This window comes from Coregonus lavaretus, assembly GCF_964263955.1.
Source record: "Coregonus lavaretus genome assembly, chromosome: 39".
Taxonomy (NCBI): domain Eukaryota; kingdom Metazoa; phylum Chordata; class Actinopteri; order Salmoniformes; family Salmonidae; genus Coregonus; species Coregonus lavaretus.
In genome coordinates this window covers 12166073-12189251 of record NC_140026.1, presented here as the reverse complement: position 1 = coordinate 12189251, position 23179 = coordinate 12166073, and the positions used below count along the sequence as shown (strand labels likewise).

The window sequence follows — 23179 nt, the reverse complement described above, 5'->3', positions numbered from 1 at the left end:
ATGAGTTGGACCACAGAGTGAAGGAAAAGCAGCCAACAAGTGCTCAGCATATGTGAGAACTCCTTCAAGACTGTTGGAAAACCATTCCAGGTGAAGCTGGTTGAGAGAATGCCAAGATTGTGCAAAGCCGTCATCAACACAAAGGGTGGCTACTTTGAAGAATCTCAAATATAAAATATATTTTGATTTGTTTAACACTTTTTGGGGTACTACATGATTCCATACGTGTTATTTCATAGTTTTGATGTCTTCACTATTATTCTACAATGTAGAAAATATTTAAAATAAAGAAAAACCCTTGAATGAGTAGGTGTGTCCAAACTTTTGACTGGTACTGTATGTAAAAAAGGTATTTCTGTTTTTCGTTTTTTATGAAATTTGCTAACATTTCTAAAAAGGTGTTTTTGCTTTGTCATTATGGCGTTTTGTGTGTAGATTGATGAGGAAATGTTTTTATGTCATCCATTTTAGAATAAGGCTGTAACGTAACAAAATGTGGAAAAAGGGAAGGGGTCTGAATACTTTCCGAATGCACTGTACACAGCAGAGTAGTACACTATATAGGGAATTAGGGTGCCATGTTGGACGTAGCCAGAGAGAAAGCTGCTATTTTAACACTGCTTCCTACCCACAACACACACAGCTTGCCTGTATTGAATGACCCCAGAGGTTTAGTCAGTGAGGTGAAACACATAATTGTTGATGACTCATCATGTGATGATGGCTTCCAGTTTATGTTTATGTCTCTCCTCCAATCAAATCACAGCGATCTGCATCCTGCCGTGTCTGAACGGCGGGCGGTGCGCGGCGCCCTACCAGTGTGAGTGTCCCACGGGCTGGACTGGGACACGCTGTCACACTGGTAAGTGTGTGTGTGTGAGAGTGTGTCACAGTGGTGTGTGTGTATGTGTTGTCTCAGTGTGTCTGTGAGGAGTGTGTGTGTGCGTTTGTGTTTGTTTCACAGTGGTGTGTGTGTGTGTGTGTGTGTGTGTGTGTGTGTGTGTGTGTGTGTGTGTGTGTGTGTGTGTGTGTGTGTGTGTGTGTGTGTGTGTGTGTGTGCGTCTGTCTCAGTGTGTGTGTGGTTCAGTGAGTGTGAGTGTGTGTGTGAGGAGCTCAGTGATGTGAGACATAGCTGTATCCCTAATTTATTCCCTCCTGAGAGAGTTTCCACTTTGTGACTACAATAACAGCATACTTACCTACAGTAGGGGCCTTAGCTTGTGAGGAATGTTTAATATGACTTTTGTAAGCAAAATATTATCTTGTGGCCTCTAGGGAGATGGGAGATAGGGACCTCACCAGGCTGTCACTGATAAAAGCAGTGAAGCAAAAAGCATGAAACTAAGCTTTTGAAATAAAAAAATGTTACAATATAATTAAGCTGCAGATATTTTAGGAAGTTATCTTACTTTGAGCTGTCCCAAAAATACCTCAGTTACCAGATGTGACTCCAGTTGAGTCTGAAATAACTGAGTTTTCTTAAAACAGTTTTTCTTAAAAGAAGTAATAGGAGTTTTTTTTCCATAACTCATAGTTAGGATGGAGACCTTGTAGCTGCTTAGAATAAATGTATTATTGTGTTCTAGGCTGGTAATGATTTGTCAGACTGATATGACAACACAGGAGTGAAGCAGGAATTTTAAGTGTTGATGACATCAGGGAGAGAATGAATGAATGATCCGAGGTACTTATCCATCCATTCTGTGTGATTCTGTTGCCGTAGTAATGCGCGTCTGTGACAACCGAGCGCTTGCCGTGACAGGCATTTCTCTTAAACAGGGTCCAAGGCAAACACTACTATCATCGTAGAAGCATGGACAGAAACATGACCCTTTCGTATAGACAGGGACTACCTCTCAGATTGTTAGGCTTACTATTCAATTCAATTCCATACAACTTTATTAATCCCAGAAGGGCAGTTAGAAAGGCCTTGTCAGTGAGTGGCGACAACATAATGTCTACTGTACAGTATGTCAGTTTGCTTTGGTTTTCTCAGGAATGATGACATAATTTGTTGATGCGGTAATACTGAAACAAAGCCACTAATACCTCTCTTCTCCTTTTCCGTTCAATCTTTGATCATGTCCTCTTTCTGTTTTAAATAAATGTTTGCATGCATTTCAGGAGAACGTGGATGTGGAAAACCCTGTTTTGTTAGTGTACCTAGAAAAAGGGTGAGCACATGTTATTCTGCCCAGAGGGAAGACCGCATTTCCAAGGGTTCTACCAGGAAACGTCTATTATTATGAGGAAGTCTTGTAGATGAGATTCTAATGTTGACCCTTACTGAAAGTGTGGGTGTGTGTCCACTCCTTCTCCTTGTTACTCATTCAGTCATAGGCAGGGGCGCAACTTTCACTGGGGACGGGGGACGGGGGGACGGGGGCATGTCCCCCCCACATTCTGAAAATGCATTTTTGTCCCCCCCAGTTTTATCATTGGAATGTGATACAAAACGAGGCAGCGGTGTGCTTTAGGACCATGCAGACGCCTCTGAGCGGTCGGGTAGGCTCTTTGGAGTGTTTATCCGACTGGATAAAAAATATATAATTATGTCCGCCCCACTTCTAAAACCAAAGTTGCGCTCCTGGTCAAAGGCAATAACTACCTCAGCCTTATGATAGTTCCTTGGTCAGGTGCATGCAAAGCTGATAGACCTGAGTGAGTGAGTGAGTGTGTGTGTGTGTGTGTGTGTGTGTGTGTGTGTGTGTGTGTGTGTGTGTGTGTGTGTGTGTGTGTGTGTGTGTGTGTGTGTGTGTGTGTGTGTATACAGTACCAGTCAAAGGTTTGGACACACCTACTCATTCCAGGGTTTTTCTTTATTTGTACTATTTTCTACATTGTAGAATAATAGTGAAGACATCAAAACTGTGAAATAACACATATGGAATCATGTAGTAACCAAAAAAGTGTTAAACAAATCAAAATATATTTGAGATTTGAGATTCTTCAAAGTAGCCACCCTTTGCCTTGATGACAGCTTTGCACACTCTTGGCATTCTCTCAACCAGCTTCATGAGGCAGTCACCTGGAATGCATTTCAATTTACAGGTGTGCCTTGTTAAAAGTTAATTTGTGGAATGTCTTTCCTTCTTAATGCATTTGAGCCAATCAGTTGTGTTGTGACAAGGTATGGGTGGTATACAGAAGATAGCCCTATTTGGTAAAAGACCAAGTCCATATTATGGCTCAAATAAGCAAAGAGAAACGACAGTCCATCATTACTTTAAGACATGAAGGTCAGTCAATCCGGAACATTTCAAGAACTTTGAAAGTTTCTTCAAGTGCAGTCGCAAAAGCCATCAATTGCTATGATGAAACTGGCTCTCATGAGGACCGCCACAGGAAAGGATGACCCAGAGTTACCTCTGCTGCAGAGGATAAGTTCATTCGAGTTAACTGCAATTCATATTGCAGCCCAAATGAATGCTTCACAGAGTAACAGACACATCTCAACATCAACTGTTCAGAGGAGACTGCGTGAATCAGGCCTTCATGGTCGAATTGCTGCAAAGAAACCACTGCTAAAGGACACCAATAAGAAGAAGAGACTTGCTTGGGCCAAGAAACACGAGCAATTTATATTAGACCGGTGGAAATCTGTCCTTTGGTCTGATGAGTCCAAATTTGAGATTTTTGGTTACAACTGCCGTGTCTTTGTGAGATGCAGAGTAGGTGAATGGATGATCACCACGTGTGGTTCCCACCATGAAGCATGGAGGAGGAGTTGTGATGGTGTGGTGGTGCTTTGCTGGTGACACTGTCAGTGATTTATTTAGAATTCAAGGCAATACGCAATCCCATCTGGTTTGCACTTAGTGGGACTATCATTTGTTTTTCAACAGGACAATGAACCAACACACCTCCAGGCTGTGTAAGGGCTATTTGACCAAGAAGGAGAGTGATGGAGTGCTGCATCAGATGACCTGGCCTCCACAATCACCCGACCTCAACCCAATTGAGATGGTTTGGGATGAGTTGGACCGCAGAGTGAAGGAAAAGCAGCCAACAAGTGCTCAGCATTTGTGGGAACTCCTTCAAGACTGTTGGAAAAGCATTCCTCATGAAGCTGGTTGAGAGAATGCCAAGAGTGTGCAAAGCTGTCATCAAGGCAAAGGGTGGATACTTTGAAGAATCTCAAATATAAAATATATTTTGATTTGTTTAACACTTTTTTGGTTACTACATGATTCCATATGTGTTATTTCATCGTTTTGATGTCTTCACTATTATTCTACAATGTAAAACATTGTAAAAATAAAGAAAAACCCTTGAATGAGTAGGTGTGTCCAAACGTTTGACTGGTACTGTATATATACGTGTGCTGAATGAAGGGTTTACAGATGTATTGACCGTGTGTGTGCGTTTTCACAGCGGTGTGCTCGTCGTCCTGTCTGAACGGTGGGAGGTGCATCAGGCCTAACAGGTGTCACTGCAGTCCAGGGTGGAGCGGGCACGACTGCTCTAGGTGACAAACCACACACACACACACACACACACACACAGGTATACACACACTTTACAAACATAAGAACATCCTCACAAATACACACAAATCCTGTCTCAGACTCACACAATCAACACTGCATGTTCACACACATTACTGTACTTAGTTACTGTAGAAACATATGTACTACCAGACCACTCTGTACTAATAGACCACTCTGTACTAATAGACCACTCTGTACTACTAGACCACTCTGTACTACTAGACCACTCTGTACTACCAAACCACTCTGTACTACCAGACCACTCTGTACTACTAGACCACTCTGTACTACTAGACCACTCTGTACTACCAGACCACTCTGTACTACTAGACCACTCTGTACTACCAGACCACTCTGTACTACCAGACCACTCTGTACTACTAGACCACTCTGTACTACTAGACCACTCTGTACTACCAGACCACTCTGTACTACCAGACCACTCTGTACTACTAGACCACTCTGTACTACTAGACCACTCTGTACTACTAGACCACTCTGTACTACCAGACCACTCTATACTACCAGACCACTCTGTACTACTAGACCACTCTGTACTACCAGACCACTCTGTACTACCAGACCACACACAGAACAAAATATGTCAGGACCATCCCTAGTCAGGAATGACAAAGCATTACATGAATAATGCTCCTAGGAAATAATTATCTCTCCTCTCTTCCCCTTGTCCTGAATCAGGCCTAGTTTGTGTCTGTGCCATCATTTGAGGCAAACCCTAGTACAGCAATACAAAGTGCACTACTATACAATATCTCTGTAATGTGAGTGGGGGAGAGGAGCACTCTCACCAGACCTAGGCTCAAACACTATTTGACATCATTTCAAATACTTTACCGGCAGTGCTTGATTGAGCTTGCCTGGCTTAATCGACCAATAGAATAGTCCCAAAACTGCAAACCCGCCCATCTGGCACTCTTGGCAGGCTAGAGCAGACACTCAAAGTATTTGAAAGGGTTTCAAGTAGTATTTGAACCCAGGTCTGTCTCTCAGCTCAGCTCAGCTCAGCTCAGCTCTCTGTCTGTTGTAGTTGGGCCAAGGTGTGGGTAGAGAGGTTCAGTACTAACTGGGCACATACAGTGCATTCGGAAAGTATTCAGACCCCTTCCCTTTTTCCACATTTTGTTACGGTACAGCCTTATTCTAAAATGGATTAAATACAAACATTTCCTCATCAATCTACACACAATACCATATAATGACAAAGAGAAAAAAGGTTGTAAGACATTTTTGCAAATTTCATAATAATAATAAACATAAATACTTTATTTACATAAGTATTCAGTAAAAGGCACATGACAGCCCGCTTGAGGTTTGCCAAAAGACACCTAAAGGACTCTCAGACCATGAGAAACAAGATTCTCTGGTCTGATGAAACCAAGATTGAACACTTTGGCCTGAATGCCAAGCGTCACTTCTGGAGGAAACCTGGCACCATCCCTACAGTGAAGCATGGTGGTGGCAGCATCATGCTGTGGGTATGTTTTTCAGTGGCAGGGACTAGGAGACAAGTCAGGATCAAGGGAAAGATGAACGAAGCAGAGTACAGAGAGATCCTTGATGAAAACCTGCTCCGAAGGTTAACATACCCAACAGGACAACGACCCTAAGCACACAGCCAAGACAATGAAGGAGTGGCTTTGGGACAAGTCTCTGAATGTCCTTGAGTGGCCCAGCCAGATTCCAGACTTGAACCCGATCGAACATCTCTGAAGAGACCTGAAAATAGCTGTGCAGCGACGCTCCCCAACCAACCTGACAGAGCTTGAGAGGATATGCAGAGAAGAATGGGAGAAACTCCCCAAATACAGATGTGCCAAGCTTGTATTTTTCCGTTTTTTATTATTAATACATATGCAAATATTTCTAAAAACCTGTTTTTGCTTTGTCATTATTGGGTATTGTGTGTAGATTGATGAGGGGGAAAAACTATTTAATCAATTTTAGAATAAGGCTGTAACGAAACAAAATGTGGAAAAAATCAAGTGGTCTGAATACTTTCCGAATGTACTGTATACTTTCCGAATGAGAACATGTATAGTATCTGACTGACTGCACCACTCTAATACAGAAAGCTTTCCTCATCTGACTGACAATATACACTGTGTGCACAATTATTTGGCAAGTCAGTATTTTGACCATATCATCATTATTATGCATATTTCCCAACTCCAAGCTGTATAAACTGGAATGCTTATTGGATTTAAGCATGTCAGGTGATGTGTATTCGTGTAATGAGGGAGGGTGTGGCCTAAGGAGAGCAACACCCTATATCAAGGTGTGTATAATTATTAGGCAGCTTCTTTTCCTCAGGCAAAATGGGCCAAAAAAAAGATTTAACTGACTCTGAAAAGTCAAAAATTGTAAAAAGTATTTCAGAGGGATGCAGCACTCTTGAAATTGCTAAGATATTGGGGCGTGATCACAGAACCATCAAACGTTTTGTTGCAAATAGTCAACAGGGTCGCAAGAACCGTGTTGAGAAAAGAAGACGCAAATTAACTGCCAAAGATTTGAGAAGAATCAAACGTGAAGCTACCAGGAACCCATTATCCTCCAGTGCTGTCATATTCCAGAACTGCAACCATCCTGGAGTGCCCAGAAGTACAAGGTGTTCAGTGCTCAGAGACATGGCCAAGGTAAGGAAGGCTGAAACTCGACCACCACTGAACAAGACACATAAGTTGAAACGTCAAGACTGGGCCAAGAAATATCTGAAGACAGATTTTTCAAAGGTTTTATGGACTGATGAGATGAGAGTGACTCTTGACAGACCAGATGGATGGGCCTGTGGCTGGATCAGTAACGGGCATGGAGCTCCACTTCGACTCAGACGCCAGTAAGGTGGAGGTGGGGTACTGGTATGGGCTGGTATTATTAAAGATGAGCTAGTTGGACCTTTTCGGGTTGAAGATGGACTCAAACTCAACTCCCAAACCTACTGGCAGTTTTTAGAAGACACTTTCTTCAAGCAGTGGTACAGGAAAAAGTCTACATCTTTCAAGAAGACCATTATTTTTATGCAGGACATTGCTCCATCGCATGCATCTAAGTAAATAATAATAATATGCCATTTAGCAGACGCTTTTATCCAAAGCGACTTACAGTCACGTGTGCATACTTTTTTTTGTGTATGGGTGGTCCCGGGGATCGAACCCACTACCTTGGCGTTACAAGCGCCGTGCTCTACCAGCTGAGCTACAGAGGACCACGTGGCTAGCCAGTAAAGGCCTTAAAGATGAAAGAATAATGACATGACCCCCTTCCTCGCCTGACCTAAACCCTATTGAGAACTTGTGGTCCCTTCTTAAACGGTGGATTTACGGTGAAGGAAAACAGTACCCCTCTCTGACCAGTGTCTGGGAGGCTGTGGTTGCTGATGCACAAAAAGTTGATTGTCAACAGATCAAGGAACTGACAGACTCCATGGATGAAAGGCTTATGACTGTTATTGAAAAGAAGGGTGGCTATATTGGTCACTGATTTCTTGTAGTTGTTGAAATGTCTGAAATGTTTATTTGTAAATTTTGAGTTGTTTGTTTATTATTCTCACTTTAACAGATGAAAATAAACAAGTGAGATGGGGAACTTTTCGTTTTTCATTTAGTTGCATAATAATTGTGCACACTAATAGTTGCCCAATAATTGTGCACACATACAGTGGGGGAAAAAAGTATTTAGTCAGCCACCAATTGTGCAAGTTCTCCCACTTAAAAAGATGAGAGAGGCCTGTAATTTTCATCATAGGTACACGTCAACTATGACAGACAAAATGAGAAAAAAAAATCCAGAAAATCACATTGTAGGATTTTTAATGAATTTATTTGCAAATTATGGTGGAAAATAAGTATTTGGTCAATAACAAAAGTTTCTCAATACTTTGTTATAATAAATAATAATAATAATATGCCATTTAGCAGACGCTTTTATCCAAAGCGACTTACAGTCATGCGTGCATACATTTTTGTGTATGGGTGGTCCCGGGGATCGAACCCACTACCTTGGCGTTACAAGCGCCGTGCTCTACCAGCTGAGCTACAGAGGACCACATATACCCTTTGTTGGCAATGACACAGGTCAAACGTTTTCTGTAAGTCTTCACAAGGTTTTCACACACTGTTGCTGGTATTTTGGCCCATTCCTCCATGCAGATCTCCTCTAGAGCAGTGATGTTTTGGGGCTGTCGCTGGGCAACACGGACTTTCAACTCCCTCCAAAGATTTTCTATGGGGTTGAGATCTGGAGACTGGCTAGGCCACTCCAGGACCTTGAAATGCTTCTTACGAAGCCACTCCTTCGTTGCCCGGGCGGTGTGTTTGGGATCATTGTCATGCTGAAAGACCCAGCCACGTTTCATCTTCAATGCCCTTGCTGATGGAAGGAGGTTTTCACTCAAAATCTCACGATACATGGCCCAATTCATTCGTTCCTTTACACGGATCAGTCGTCCTGGTCCCTTTGCAGAAAAACAGCCCCAAAGCATGATGTTTCCACCCCCATGCTTCACAGTAGGTATGGTGTTCTTTGGATGCAACTCAGCATTCTTTGTCCTCCAAACACGACGAGTTGAGTTTTTACCAAAAAGTTCTATTTTGGTTTCATCTGACCATATGACATTCTCCCAATCCTCTTCTGGATCATCCAAATGCACTCTAGCAAACTTCAGACGGGCCTGGACATGTACTGGCTTAAGCAGGGGGACACGTCTGGCACTGCAGGATTTGAGTCCCTGGCGGCATAGTGTGTTACTGATGGTAGGCTTTGTTACTTTGGTCCCAGCTCTCTGCAGGTCATTCACTAGGTCCCCCCGTGTGGTTCTGGGATTTTTGCTCACCGTTCTTGTGATCATTTTGACCCCACGGGGTGAGATCTTGCGTGGAGCCCCAGATCGAGGGAGATTATCAGTGGTCTTGTATGTCTTCCATTTCCTAATAATTTCTCCCACAGTTGATTTCTTCAAACCAAGCTGCTTACCCATTGCAGATTCAGTCTTCCCAGCCTGGTGCAGGTCTACAATTTTGTTTCTGGTGTACTTTGACAGCTCTTTGGTCTTGGCCATAGTGGAGTTTGGAGTGTGACTGTTTGAGGTTGTGGACAGGTGTCTTTTTTACTGATAACAAGTGCCATTAATATAGGTAACGAGTGGAGGACAGAGGAGCCTCTTAAAGAAGAAGTTACAGGTCTGTGAGAGCCAGAAATCTACCTTGTTTGTAGGTGACCAAATACTTATTTTCCATCATAATTTGCAAATAAATTCATAAAAAATCCTACAATGTGATTTTCTGGATTTCTTTTCTCTCAATTTGTCTGTCATAGTTGACGTGTACCTATGATGAAAATTACAGGCCTCTCTCATCTTTTTAAGTGGGAGAACTTGCACAATTGGTGGCTGACTAAATACTTTTTTTCCCCACTGTAGATATTCTCCAAAGAAAGCCAAAACCTCACTTTTACTTTCTTAAATATTCAGGTTTGAGGTTTATTAACATTTTGGATTGACCGAGAGCACTGTAGTTGTTCAGTAATAAAATGTGGTCCTCTGTAGCTCAGCTGGTAGAGCACGGCGCTTGTAACGCCAAGGTAGTGGGTTCGATCCCCGGGACCACCCATACACAAAAAAAAAAAAGATGCACGCATGACTTTAAGTCGCATTGGATAAAAGCATCTGCTAAATGGCATATTATAAAATTAATCCTCAAACATACAACTTGCCTAATAATTGTACACACAGTGTAGATAAAGATTGTCAGGAATTTTTCCTGACATGTGGATTCTTGAATTCTCTTTTTCAGCTCTTTTTCCATGTAAAAACTCAGTTGAGTCTGTTTTGGGAACTCAGTTGAGTTAATTCCAATGTACTGTAAAACTCAAGGTTGACAGATATAACTGAATGAGAAAGCCTCTCTCTCACTTCTGACTGGACTCCCCAGAAAACCACTTGGCAATGAGCCACGCTGCAGGGCTATCCATCCATTGTGATTGTGTCACTCCGTTTATCCGACTGGCTCACTGGGAGAATGGCCAACTGGGCTTTTTCAAACCCCAACAGTCAGAGCAAAACAGGCAGGCACCGAGTAGTTTATAACTACGGGACGAATGGAAATGTGTTCTACATTTAAAATCTCAAGCCAGAAAGAAAAGTTTTGAGAATGACAAAAAATTGTCTAATAGTCTCCTTCATTTTCTCAACTTTACAGGAAAAGAAAAACAGGATATTTTCATTTTTAAGTCCATTCAACGTGAAAGAAGATTTCAAAGGGAATTTTGTGTAATTATTTCATAATTGTAAACCATGAATTATGTCCCCCCCCCTCCCAGGAAAACAAAAACAGATACATTTTGTAAAATAAAGCTGTATTTTTTCATATAGAAAATCAACAGTATTAAATATATGCTGCTATACTGGTACGTTGTAAAAACAATGATGTGATTGTCCAATGTATATGTGTAAACTATTCTCACGTTTTTATTAAAGCATAAAATACAATTGAGTCGGTTCCATTCACTCCAACTGTATGTTTCTCAGAGCCAAGCCTATGTGAGCAAGTGATAGGCATCAGATCGCTATATCATATGATTAGCTGATATGTTAAACAGCTAAGTGTTGTGAGATCCGGCAGGCATCTGCAATGTATTTGGGCTGGATCTTAGACTACAACACACCCATTTCTAAGCTATATTTTAGTACCTACACACCGCTACTAAATCTAGATAAACATTAGGCTATAAAATACAAACCATGCAAATGTCATACATGCTCAAAATTATATTCTAGAAAGTTAAATATACAGTTGACTACCACCGCATGCATAGAAGTGCAACCCTAGTAAGTTAACTCATCCCAAAAAAGATTTAGGGAACTCATACCAGACTTCAGCATTCATCTTAATTTATTGAATCCACCTTCTTGAAAACAGAATACAGTCAAAATCCAAACAGCATAGCTCTAATATATAAAAACACGTCTAAAATAATATGGTCCTTTTTAAAAACGGAGATAAACTCCTGACCTGAATAAGAACGACTAATACACTGAAGGATTTAGAGGCATGGTTTGGTCTTAACATTTAATAAAAATAAAATGTTTGAATTAAAACTGAATGTTTTGTTGTACATATGGTGGAATCTTTCCTTTGAGAGGGAATTGGAATATAGTGGAATTATTCCTTCAAGAGGGAGTTAGGTCTATAGACAGTTGTTGGTGGTGTTTGTACAGAGTCAGTACAGATGCGTGGGTGTGTCAGCCTCTTCCTCATGACCTCAGAGTGTTGACCTTCTCCTCCAGTTTGACTTCGTTGGACCCGGAGAAATCATCCACCTGGGAACGACACCACAAGGAATTCTAAGATCACTTTCAACGTACTACAATAATGGTGAAAAACATAGGCTAGTATAGCAGTATAGCCACCTTTTATACTAAATATAATACCGTATTTGGCCCGAGAGGTAAATCAATTAAAGAGACCATCAATTAAAATGGAGTTACCCCCTTTTATTATTATTCATGAAAAGGAAAAGATTCATTACAAGAAAAGACCCACTTTTTTCTCATTCTTGTAGAAATGGAACGTTGGCATGCATTTGATGTCACAGTGTTGGGCCACATCCTACAGAAGGAGAGGCAGAGTGAATGGTGATTAAAACTCAGACCCTTATAATATTAAATTACATTTCTATAGCGCTTTTCATAGAATCTCAAAGCGCTTCAAGAGCCTAAAACAAAACAAGCAATATATCATGACAGGTCAACCAATAGAGACCAAGTCTTTGAAAGCTGCATCCTCCGAAGATGGAGAAGTCAGTTCATGTCTTAAGTGGAGAGAGCTGGTTAGAGGATGCTAGATGATGGAGTCTGCTGATGATCTTGTAGAGGGCAAGTCTGGGAACCAGCCTGACTCTTATAGACACTGGACTTCTCCTCTTCCACTCTGTGTAGCACCCACTTGGGTGATGCCTCCGTAGCTCTGGGTACCAGAAAGCTCACCACACAAAGTTCAGAATAGTAGCCAGTTGTCCTCACTACGAGCCCTCTGCCTCAGCACTGCTGTAGTCCTCTATCTCCCATTCCTCTCAAATCCCTGTTATGCGTTTTTAAAACTATTTTTCCATGGGTATTAGGAGCCATGCTAAAAATGTACAGTAGTAGTGTAAAGAAACAAGCTCCCTCTATAAAAATCACATCCATGTGGTTGAGTAACACCCAGTAAGGAAGGCCTTTGTTAGGACAAACCTGTCCTGCCTAACTGACTGGGCAAAATGCCTCAAGCCTGCTGTAATAATATACAAGGGCAAAGCAGAAGAGTAGGTCTTGGAAAACCCCACCTCTGTGGAAACCCGGCCCCACACACACAGTAGGCTATATGATTTCATACAATATATGACTCAACACAGACAGCTGAGATAATGACTGACTGAGGTGTTCAACCAGTGTTTGGACTGTAAACAAATACCCAACGCAAAGCCACTTCCCGTAGCCACAGCAACCCCAGCTCAATGCAACAACGTCACACAATTGGACAGTAACCTTTCACCTGAACCCCACGAGGCCATCTCTTCTACTGACCCTGCTTTCCTAACCGAAGAATTCTCTCAACTCTTGTACTTCAAGAGATCGCCTCGTGGGGTTTCCCAATAGATCTACATACATTTGAGGCGAGTCATCTATCTCTACAAAGGGATATCTGTATTCAAATACACCAACTGGACTGTGTACTAATTCACAGAGAATCTGATAACCGTCCCACTACATCACGTCAACATTCAGTACATAATGCCCAAGCACTTTCAATGAGAAAAACAATTAACAATTGTTCAATGTTTGTGGAACATACACACACACACACGGCTGTGTGACTCACCGCTGCCTCGTCCACGTCCACCTTGAGGAATACCACGTTCTTGTTCTCTGGTTTTTCCGACAGCCCCTGTAGGAGGAGCAGAGAGCACAGGTTAAAGGTCAAATGTCAGCAAAACAGCCCCAATGGGGGGGGGGTATAAGCAGGAATTCCAGAATCCTCCAAACAGGATTACTGGAAACCTTGGGAATTTTGCAACACTAATCTGAGCACAGCAGCTCATGTATCCACCAGTCTATTATTGACCCAGTACTGTCCTTATAGATAGAGACATACCATACAAGGGGTATTGATGGAGGACAAACACCATTGGTTTTGATTCACATCATCTCCACTAGAATGCTATGTAATACGAGTATTGCCCCCAGCTTTCCGTTTGAAAACGTTTTTTTACGGCAAGGCCCTACTTTACACAACCCTGCTCTGCCTCAGTGGGCTTATGATTGATCATCTCAGCATTGTTCATTAGCATTCTGTTTACAGTCTATATTAAGGGCCCTTCACTTGATAAGTGCAAGGTGCCAAGTCCTAGAGGAGGCTTCCCCGATGGTCGCCAAGACGACACAGCCACCACAACAGGGCTCAGTCGAAGACGGGCTACGTCCCAAATGCCTCCCTATTCCCTTTATAGGGCACTACTTTTTACCAGAGCCATGGACAAAAGTAGTATGCTATGTAGGGAATGGGGTGGCATTTGGGATGCACTCAGGTTTTTTTCCTCCATAATATCTCTGGCTCAGACCAACCCCTTCAGACTCCCCACTTTACATGAGGCCTCTCACAGGAGACCATCTGACAGCTACCAGGGTGAATCTTAACTAGACTAGGCACAGCTGGGCCTGTATTCATAAAGCGTCTCAGTGGGAGAGCTGATCTACTATCAGATCCACCCTGTCCTTGTACTCATATTGATTATGATCTAAAAGGGAGAACTGATCCTAGATCAGCACTCCAAGTCTAAGACGCTTTATGAATCCAGGCAGGCCCTAGAACATGCATTCAGAACCTAATCGGAAGAATTTTCCTGCGTGTGTAATGATACAGCTAAGCTACTAAGCTAGAGATATTGAGTGTTGGACCACTCACTTTGAAGAAGGGTGCGATGTTCTTGCAGGGGCCGCACCAAGAGGCTGTGAAGTCTACTACCACCAGCTTGTCTCCTGCCTCCTTCAGGGCACTGAGGAAGGCATCCTACAGAACAGTAGAGAATACTTCATTAATAAACTGTGAGGAAGGCATCCTACAGAACAATAGAATACATTATTGTCCATCCACAATGAGAATGACAAATATAGAATAGGTTATTGGCCATCAACAATGTCTGGCATCATAAAAATATAATACTTTATTTGTTAATATGAACATAATAGTGGTTTATAGGACCTTGCTTAGCACCAACCTTAACCTGTTTGAGGCTGGAACAGGACTTCGATTGGTAGACTAACGTTACACACAACACAACCCATACTGCCTGGGACCAATAATTTATATATACACTAGATGACTAAGAAGGGGCGCTGTGTTGAAACCACCGTGCCTCCAGCTTGGCCCTCCCTCACCGTTGTAAAATATATTTTGGAAGCTATAGAAATGCATTTATTAATGTCTACATTTGTTTTTGCCACATTTATTATATTACAGACACCTAAATGCATACTTTAAAATGATAACCTGAACTAAACATACAAATAAAAAAAATATATTAAAAGATATTCCTTAAAGTATGCTTTGAGATTACTAATGCTATTGTCCCCACTACAACAACAATACTTAACACATGTAATTTTGTCCTTGAAACATTTAATTTAAATACTGTAGAATTCCATGAATTCCTATGGAGGAACTTCTTAATGGCCAATACATAATAGCAATCCAGGGTTTATTAACATCATTGCCTGGGACAGACTCCATCTGCTCAACACTTAAAACGTTGCAACCACGATGATGCAACACATCAACACAAAGTCAAGGTTATCTGGAACAATGTACACATTAAATAGCTAAATAGAACACTTTAACTGGGCATGTAGTTATTTAGCCAACAAGTTAGAGGTGATTGAAAACGTTTCCCTAGTCCAGATGAGCCTAGCTAGTCAGCTGCAAATTAGGAATGAACATTCGATGACAGGCGCAGCGGCGTGAACGTTCGAATTGAACGTTATAAACGCTTTATTTATAAACCCCCAAGCTGAATTGGATGATCAATCAAAAGAGCTATATTACCTTATCTTCAATTTCGAGAATCATGTTGATGGTGGTTTATTGGCGGTCTGTTACAACACAATCCTGTAAACTCCTGTGACAGCAAGCGGCTTTCTAGGTGAAGTGTGTGACGCCGCGGGGTTTATAAAAGCCGCTCATAAGCCCTGCCCCTCTTGGGCCATCCACGAGCCGACTGCTTGATCCGGATGATAATAGCAACATTGTAGCGCCTGCTTCTTGCAATGCAAATGATACATTTTCATATTTTATGTGTAGATTAGGCTATTTATCAAGACTGCAAATTACTTGGGTCATTCAAATGCATGGAATACTTGAACAACATAGTATTTCCTGAAATTAATCAAAAGGGATCAAAATTGGTTTGACTTTATGAATGCTGCATATTGTGTAGGCAACATGTACAATAGTTTATTCCACAAATCACCGTGACTTGACAGTTCCTGGTTTACTACCAGCAGGGGATTGGTTGAGAGAACCGGTGAGTCAAGAAGCAGTGTCCAATAGCATTGGAGCTGGGAAAGTAATTGCGCTGAACATTCAAATCAAATGTGAAAGTAATCTATTCTGTGGTATGATGCACCAGTGATCTGAATGAATCAAATACATTGTAATATTCCCACCAGATGACATTATTGGTATGAATCATTCCTTCCTTCCTTCCTCATGGTGATCCATGGTTATGAACATGATAGGCTCTCACCATGAGGTTTGTCTCATTACAGAAACGAACATCTTGTCACCTGAGCTCTACTGAAATTCAAATCAGTACCTAAAAATAACGATGTCTCATTCAGATCAAACAATGGGATGTTCTAGGCAGCTTAGAGGTGATCGACCTTACACTATTGTTTTGGATCCACTCACAATGACAGAGTAGGAACACAGGAGCTTCAAAGCCCTGGGTCACATTCAAACAAACAAGGAGTGTTTCTTATTGGACAATTCCAGGTAGTCCCTCCCTGTTTTAGTCCTTTTTACTGCCATTTGGTGCCTAATAATCAAAGCCCTTTCTTCCCGCTTACAAGGAGATGAGAAGCATTAATTATGAGCAGAGTTATTTTTAGAGCCTGCAATAAGACAGAAGAACCTACTCTGTTGTACAGTGTGGTGATGCACATCTTGCCATTACTAAATTACTACTTGGTCGTCTACGAAACACTATCAATTCATTTGAATCTGATTTGTGAGTAAAATAAAGTCAGACATCAAAAGCCATAAAAATACTTTAATACTTCATACAAAGTAAACATTTGGATTCAAGGATGGACTATGATGTGAATGTATAATAAGGTTGTGCTAGGAATGCACTACAGAAAAATAATTCCAGAATAAAATGTCATGGTTATAGTGTGGCTTTCCTATGGGAATGTTCCTTGAATTCTAATTCTATGGGTGATAGAGTATCCATTGAAGCCACCTAAACTTTAACAATTGCTTTTCCAATGTTTTCTCCCTGCAGCATTCCCATAAAGGCAGCAGGCATGTTCTCAAAGCCTTCAGTGACATGCTCACGACACTGCAGTTTCCCCTGTGGATAAAAACATAACATTAACAGGTCTATAATCTCTGACAGTCACAGACATTTCATATTGTAAATATGAAATCGCTCGAAATGAGATGAAGGCTCACTAGAATAACAGGGTGTACAGCTAACACACATATACACAATATGTAAAACATGGTGTTCGAAATTGTTACCCAATACAGCATTATCATGGTTCTGAACTTCCTACAGTTTTGATGTACCCTGGGTACCAGTCTGTTTGTGCTAACGTTCCACTCTGTGTATTCCATGTCATATGCCAAACATGTCTGAGCACAAGGACTGTAATGTTAGCACAAAACAGGTCTGGGTTTCAGGCTAGTTTTTATCCCCAGTACTGTACTTGCCTCCCTCTTCCAGGCCATCAGTCTCTTCAGAGCCTCTTGGTTCTTATGCTCCCACCTGCCCACCAGGAAGCCCTCCATCTTCAGCTGCTTAAAGATCATGCTCAGGTGGGGGTAGGGGCCTGTCCGAGAGAGAGAGAGAGAAAGTGAAAGGAAAAGCAAGATGAGGAAAGAGATTATAGAGATTGTGTCATATAGGCAGAGGAAAACAGAGATCCAATATGTTTCTTAATTCATTTTGATGCAATGAAACCAGAGGAGGCTGGTGGGGGGACCTATAGGATGATGGGCTCATTGTAATGGCATAAATGGAACAGAGTCAAAGATGTGGTTTCATATGTTTGATACAGTTCCATTTATTATATTCCAGACATTTCAATGAGCCTGTCCTCCTTTAGCTCCCCCCACCAGCCCAGCCTCCACTGAATGAAATACGTGAAAAACATTCAGCTGGTGAGCAGTCTGAGTGTAATACTGGCTAATGGCGCCCTCTAGTGGAATACTGAAATGAGCACAGTCAGCGCACAAGCTCAACACTCGCAGCATATAAAGGTAACACAAATGAGAGAGTTATGCAATGTAGAATCGTGTATATTTAAATGGGTTCTTTAAATGTGCATCTCTGTAAGAAAAACGTGCGAGAGCAGACCTGTTTGTGGAGTGGTGTCATTGTACGTTGAGATGCCCCCGCACAAGGCTATCCTTCCAAACTCCTTCATCTGAGGGATGGCCACACTGGAGAAAGGGCCTCCCACCTATGAAAACGTGGAAAATGTCAGTTATATCCAGGTAAATATGTTAGGATGAAATATCCATTACCAAACACTGACAGTGTCCGACACTGTAGATCTGTCTAATGATATTAAAACCAGAGTGAACTACTACTTTATAACTAAAAAGTAGCAGCCATTGAGGGCGGCAGGTAGCTTAGTGGTTAAGAGCGTTGTGCCAGTAACCGAAAGGTCGCTGCTTCTAATCCCCGAGCCGACTAGGTGAAAAATCTGTCGATGTGCCCCTTGCTCCTGTAAGTCGCTCTGGATAAGAGCGTCTGCTAAAATGTAAATAAATTAAAATATCTAACAATATTACAAGTATCAGTATTTTTATATAACTACTTAATAACACTTTATATAAATACTTTACTACAACCAAATACTTTATAATTACTATATAACCTACGTTCTCAAAGAAGCAGTGGTATCCGTCAGGCGAGGCAGTCTTCAGGGCCTCCTCCAGAGAGCTGACTGTTTTATAGTTGAAGGCCTCATCGAAGCCCAGCTCCTTGAGGAAGGCCACCTTGGAGTAGGAAAATAGAAAAATACAATTAATTAACCAAAAAGTTAAGGAAAATTAAATTAAACAGTTTAATTTCATCAAGTGCTGCCCCCTTTTTTAATCAAAGGATAAAGGCAAAGAAAGATTATGACCACTGCATTTTCCCTTTTTCATTCTTACCTTGGCGTCAGACCCGGTGGAGCCAACCACCCTGCAGCCCTTGATCTTAGCGATCTGGCCCACAGTGGAGCCCACGGCCCCAGCTGCAGCGTTCACCAGGAGGGTGTCTCCAGCCTGCAGACCCAGCACCTCCTCCAGACCGTACAGGGCTGTTAACCTGCAGTCAGAGTACAAGGGAATAGAATATAACACTTTTTTTTTTATTATTATTTTAAAAAATATATATTTAACCTTTATTTAATTAGGCAAGTCAGTTAAGAACAAATTCTTATTTACAATGACGGCCATTGAATACAGTCATTTTTAAATACTTAAAAACACAAGCACTAGCATCAGATGCATGTTCATCTGAATTGTGACTCATTCAAACTGTTTAAAGAGTTCAGTGGAAAAGCTGAACAGGAACATAGATGGTGACCGGAGACATCTGTTGCCCAAATCTTTGTTTTATCAAACTCAAAGAAAAACATACCGCTGCTTTTCCTGGCAGACTTGAGGTCAACATTTAATCTGTCATGAAACAGCTGTGCTGCACATTCTCCCACACTCCCTCCAACAATTAGCTGGTAGAAGTAACTGTTAGCATCTCTCCTTACCCAGGCAAGACTACGGCGCTTCTTCTGGCCTGAAAACATAAATGTTTTACACTTTGTGGCTAGTGGTGATTCACGCCATAGTGACTCTTGTTTTTTTTACTATTCTCCCTAGGCAGACGGGTTGCCTCCCACATTAACAATGTTCTGACATACTGTACGAGTGCTGTTGCCCTCGGTCCGGGATTTCAGAGACTTTTACCCAAAAATAGAAGTCCCCCATTCATTACCCAGGCATGCCGATGGCCCCCAGAGCCAGGGACATGGGGACCTCCTGTGGCCAGTCAGACAGAAGGCGTGCCAGGCCTGTCCCATCAGATACAGTGTGGGTCCTCCAGCCGCATCTACCAACCACATGGCACCCAATTGGGAAGGCTGAGTTGTTGCTCTGGATCACCCTAGAAAACCACACGCACAAACAAATAAACAAACTGAATTAACGAGGGTAGTTGATCATAGTTAAAGAGAGTGTTGATAACAAGCCTATGTCAGAAGACAGACCGTAAAGAACGCTCAATGAAGAATCTCCCATTGAAATTTGTTCTAGTCACTGAGAATAATTAATCTGGGACTATGAGAACCACCCTCAGTGGTTGCTAAATTGTTTATCTTAAGGCTAAATTGAATACATATGAAATGTCAATGGAAGCCTTTGGGAATTCCCAGAAAATCTGCACACATTCACAAAGATACTTCAAATCAAATCAAATTTGATTTGCCACATGCGGCGAATACAACAGGTGTAGATATTACAATGAAATGCTTACTTACAAGCCTTTAACCAACAATGCAGTTTTAAGAAAAATAAGTGTTAAGTAAAGAAATAGATAGGTACAAAAATTAACAATTACAAAATAATTAAAGAGCAGCAGTAAAATAAAATAACAGTAGGGAGTCTATATACAGGGGGTCCCAGTACAGTCACTTTAATGACAGTATTCAAGCAATTAAACTCAGTAAAATCATTTAAAAAGCCCTGGGGAGAGAATGAATGCAGGGAAGAGTCATTAGGTTCTGTGTATTTATCCAGACAGACTCACGCTGAATAACAAACTTTGTCTGTGAAAACACATTGAACCATTCACTTGTGGCAGGAACGGAACTTCGGAACCTCTGAACACACTGCCAAGTGCATTCAATTTGTTCTCTTACAACTGCAGTCACGAATGATAATCTACTGCCTTAGAAATGAATAACAGGTGCAGGACCCATTCTCTTCCAGTAAATGGCAGGCATGTCCCATCATGGTAGATGAAAGGCAGTTAACTTGGGTCTGCATCCCAAATGGCAACGTATTCCCTACATAGTGCACTGCTTTTGACCAGGGCCCACTAGTGCACTATGTAGGCAATAGGGTGCCATTTGGATGCAGCTTCGTTTATTTTTCTTACTTGGCCACTTGAGTTCCGATCATTACTCCCCCCTCCTTCATACGCAGTCGGCTGAACGGTCTGGAAACAACCACAGAAGAACAATCAGATGAGATGTTTTCTGTACTGAAATCTACTGAAGAACTGTGGATTAGCAAAGTAAAAGCTGTTCAGTGAACTTCGTGAATAATAACATATCATATTCCTTATAGACATCACATGAGACATGACCTAAATGGCAAATGTTAGGGGAATCCAACCCTGTCCCTTTTTTCTTTCAGACTTTTCTCCCCTACCTCATGTATGGATCCACACTGAGAAACAGTGCCTCGAGAAGCACCTCTGAAACAGACAAAACAACAACAACATTCAAATGTATGGCTTCACTCATATTGGCTTCAGTCAGGTACAGGAATCTTGTACTCAGTGCAAGTACTGGTCCAGATGATCTAAGTCAATGTGATGAGCTCATCTCCACAGTTGTTAGTTTGTTACCTCCATCTTTAGGCTCTGGCAGCTGCTCCAGCTTCAGCTCAAAGTTGCTGTTCTTCGGGAAGCCTTCAAAGTGACGGGCAAGGACCCAGGTCTTGGATTGAACCATGGCTCTTTGCTTTGGACAACTGTGAAATAATATAAGATTTACTTACTTGCTTTCAATACACCTAAAGATACCTCTGAGCTCAAGATCATCTTGGAACCTTTTCTACTTTTGCATCCTAAATTTAGCAACATGTCATGCATACTAATAGCTAGCTCTAAACTAGCGCGAACTGTAGGTTGAGATATAAAATAAACAAAAGCTAGAAATGCAATAGAGATACATTTTTAACACCCAGATGCTTCTATCATAACAGGATGACGAGAAACTACAGTACTTCATCAAAGGATGCATGTTATTCAAAGACTGTTGATCAGCTGGTATACATGACCACAACAGTCTGTGCAGTAAAGAGTGTGTTGCCAGCAAAAACAAGCATGCATTGGTTTACAGTACTGTAGTAGCCTACATTAGGCTGCTATTTAGAATAGCAAAATTCACATTCAACCCACCACACTAGCTTAGCTAGATAAAGGACTTAAAAGAACCTAGCAGAGTGCTGTGTATTGTTGCCAAATGAATGCCGTGCAAGCCCGACCACCACCACAACTGGTGATGAAAAGATCTAAGCATTTCTCTCTATCAATGCGTTTGAACGTCATACCTTGTCCAGCAAAACTCACCTCGAATAAATTATTATAAACAAATGCAAACTTATAGGTCACTGTTCTCCATGCAGAATGAAATAAAATCAAAACGTATCAAGAAAGGATGCAAAGAGCGTGGGCAGGGTAGGCTCCACTACTTTCTCATTGGCTGAAAAAGTTTGTTAGCGGATCCCCATCGCGTGCGGTGGTACGTATCGCGTGCGGTGGTACGTAATGTTGAGAGGGTGCACTGATTTTGGATGAGAGCGCGACTGTCGCTTTTAAAGCAATGGTGGTTACGGCACTGCGCAAATTGAAAAATAAATCAATAAATATTATAATGACATTTCTGCAGTTTAACTATTTCTGGGATTAACATCAGATTAACATTTGAGGTGCTACATGGATTACTGACTCGTGTGGTCCCACCATATCAGGCCCCATAGCCTGAACAGGGGGTTTGAGGTTTCGAATGACTGAATAATATATATATATATATATATATATATATATATATATATATATATATATATATATATATATATATATATATATATATTATCTTTCGTAGTTTATGTGGATGAATGTTACATTTCTCTTCCACGTGGTGTTATTAACTTTTCTTTAGGGTAGTGGGTTCGATCCCCGGGACCACCCATATGTAAAAATTTATGCACACATGACTGTAAGTCGCTTTGGATAAAAGCGTCTGCTAAATGGCATATTATTATTATTATTATTATATTTTAGTGAATTGTTTCACCCCTGTCCAGTTGGTGGTGAAAATACACCTTTTGCGTGTAGTTCGCCAATAACCCCAAGATGGATGCGAGCGCGCGCATTTTCGCTCGAGTAGCCGCTTCCTACCTTCTCTGACCAGATAAACAGTTGAAAAACAAGTTCGACAAGCTGATTTCTTCGTCTAAATGACTTGGTAAGATATCATAATACTAAAAATAACATCAGAATTGATGTAGTTATTCACTTCACAGATATCAGTCGTTAGGATGTGGCCAGCGAACTAACAGTAGCTAGCTTATGTGAAACAACTTCTGTTCTTACTAGGCTGTAAAGTTGAGGACACTGACAGTTCTATATATCGT

The 23179-nt window shown here is 41.4% G+C and overlaps 2 protein-coding genes and 1 long non-coding RNA gene across 3 annotated transcripts; 1 reads left to right on the top strand and 2 right to left on the bottom strand.

Moving 5' to 3' along the window:
* Window positions 1-772: 772 nt before the first annotated feature.
* Window positions 773-11292, top strand: LOC311112834. Its single transcript, XR_014610912.1, has 3 exons — window positions 773-862; window positions 4375-4468; window positions 10706-11292. It is a non-coding gene; the product is annotated as an uncharacterized lncRNA (long non-coding RNA).
* Window positions 11293-11380: 88 nt separating this feature from the next.
* On the bottom strand, window positions 11381-15685 carry LOC311112833 (thioredoxin-like). Its single transcript, XM_084155967.1, has 5 exons — window positions 15587-15685; window positions 14450-14554; window positions 13367-13432; window positions 12050-12115; window positions 11381-11826 (listed from the first exon to the last, which is right to left on the bottom strand). The coding sequence occupies exons 1-5, from the start codon at window positions 15608-15610 to the stop codon at window positions 11761-11763; spliced, it is 327 nt and encodes a 108-aa protein (XP_084012093.1). The 5' UTR covers window positions 15611-15685; the 3' UTR covers window positions 11381-11760.
* A 1108-nt stretch (window positions 15686-16793) lies between these two features.
* Window positions 16794-22240, bottom strand: LOC311113026 (prostaglandin reductase 1-like). Its single transcript, XM_084156149.1, has 10 exons — window positions 22113-22240; window positions 21387-21511; window positions 21188-21233; window positions 20913-20972; window positions 19752-19919; window positions 18929-19085; window positions 18653-18769; window positions 18123-18228; window positions 17477-17595; window positions 16794-17114 (listed from the first exon to the last, which is right to left on the bottom strand). Exons 2-10 carry the CDS (start codon window positions 21490-21492, stop codon window positions 17004-17006), a joined length of 990 nt encoding a protein of 329 aa, XP_084012275.1. The 5' UTR covers window positions 21493-21511; window positions 22113-22240; the 3' UTR covers window positions 16794-17003.
* Between the last annotated feature and the right edge of the window lie 939 nt (window positions 22241-23179).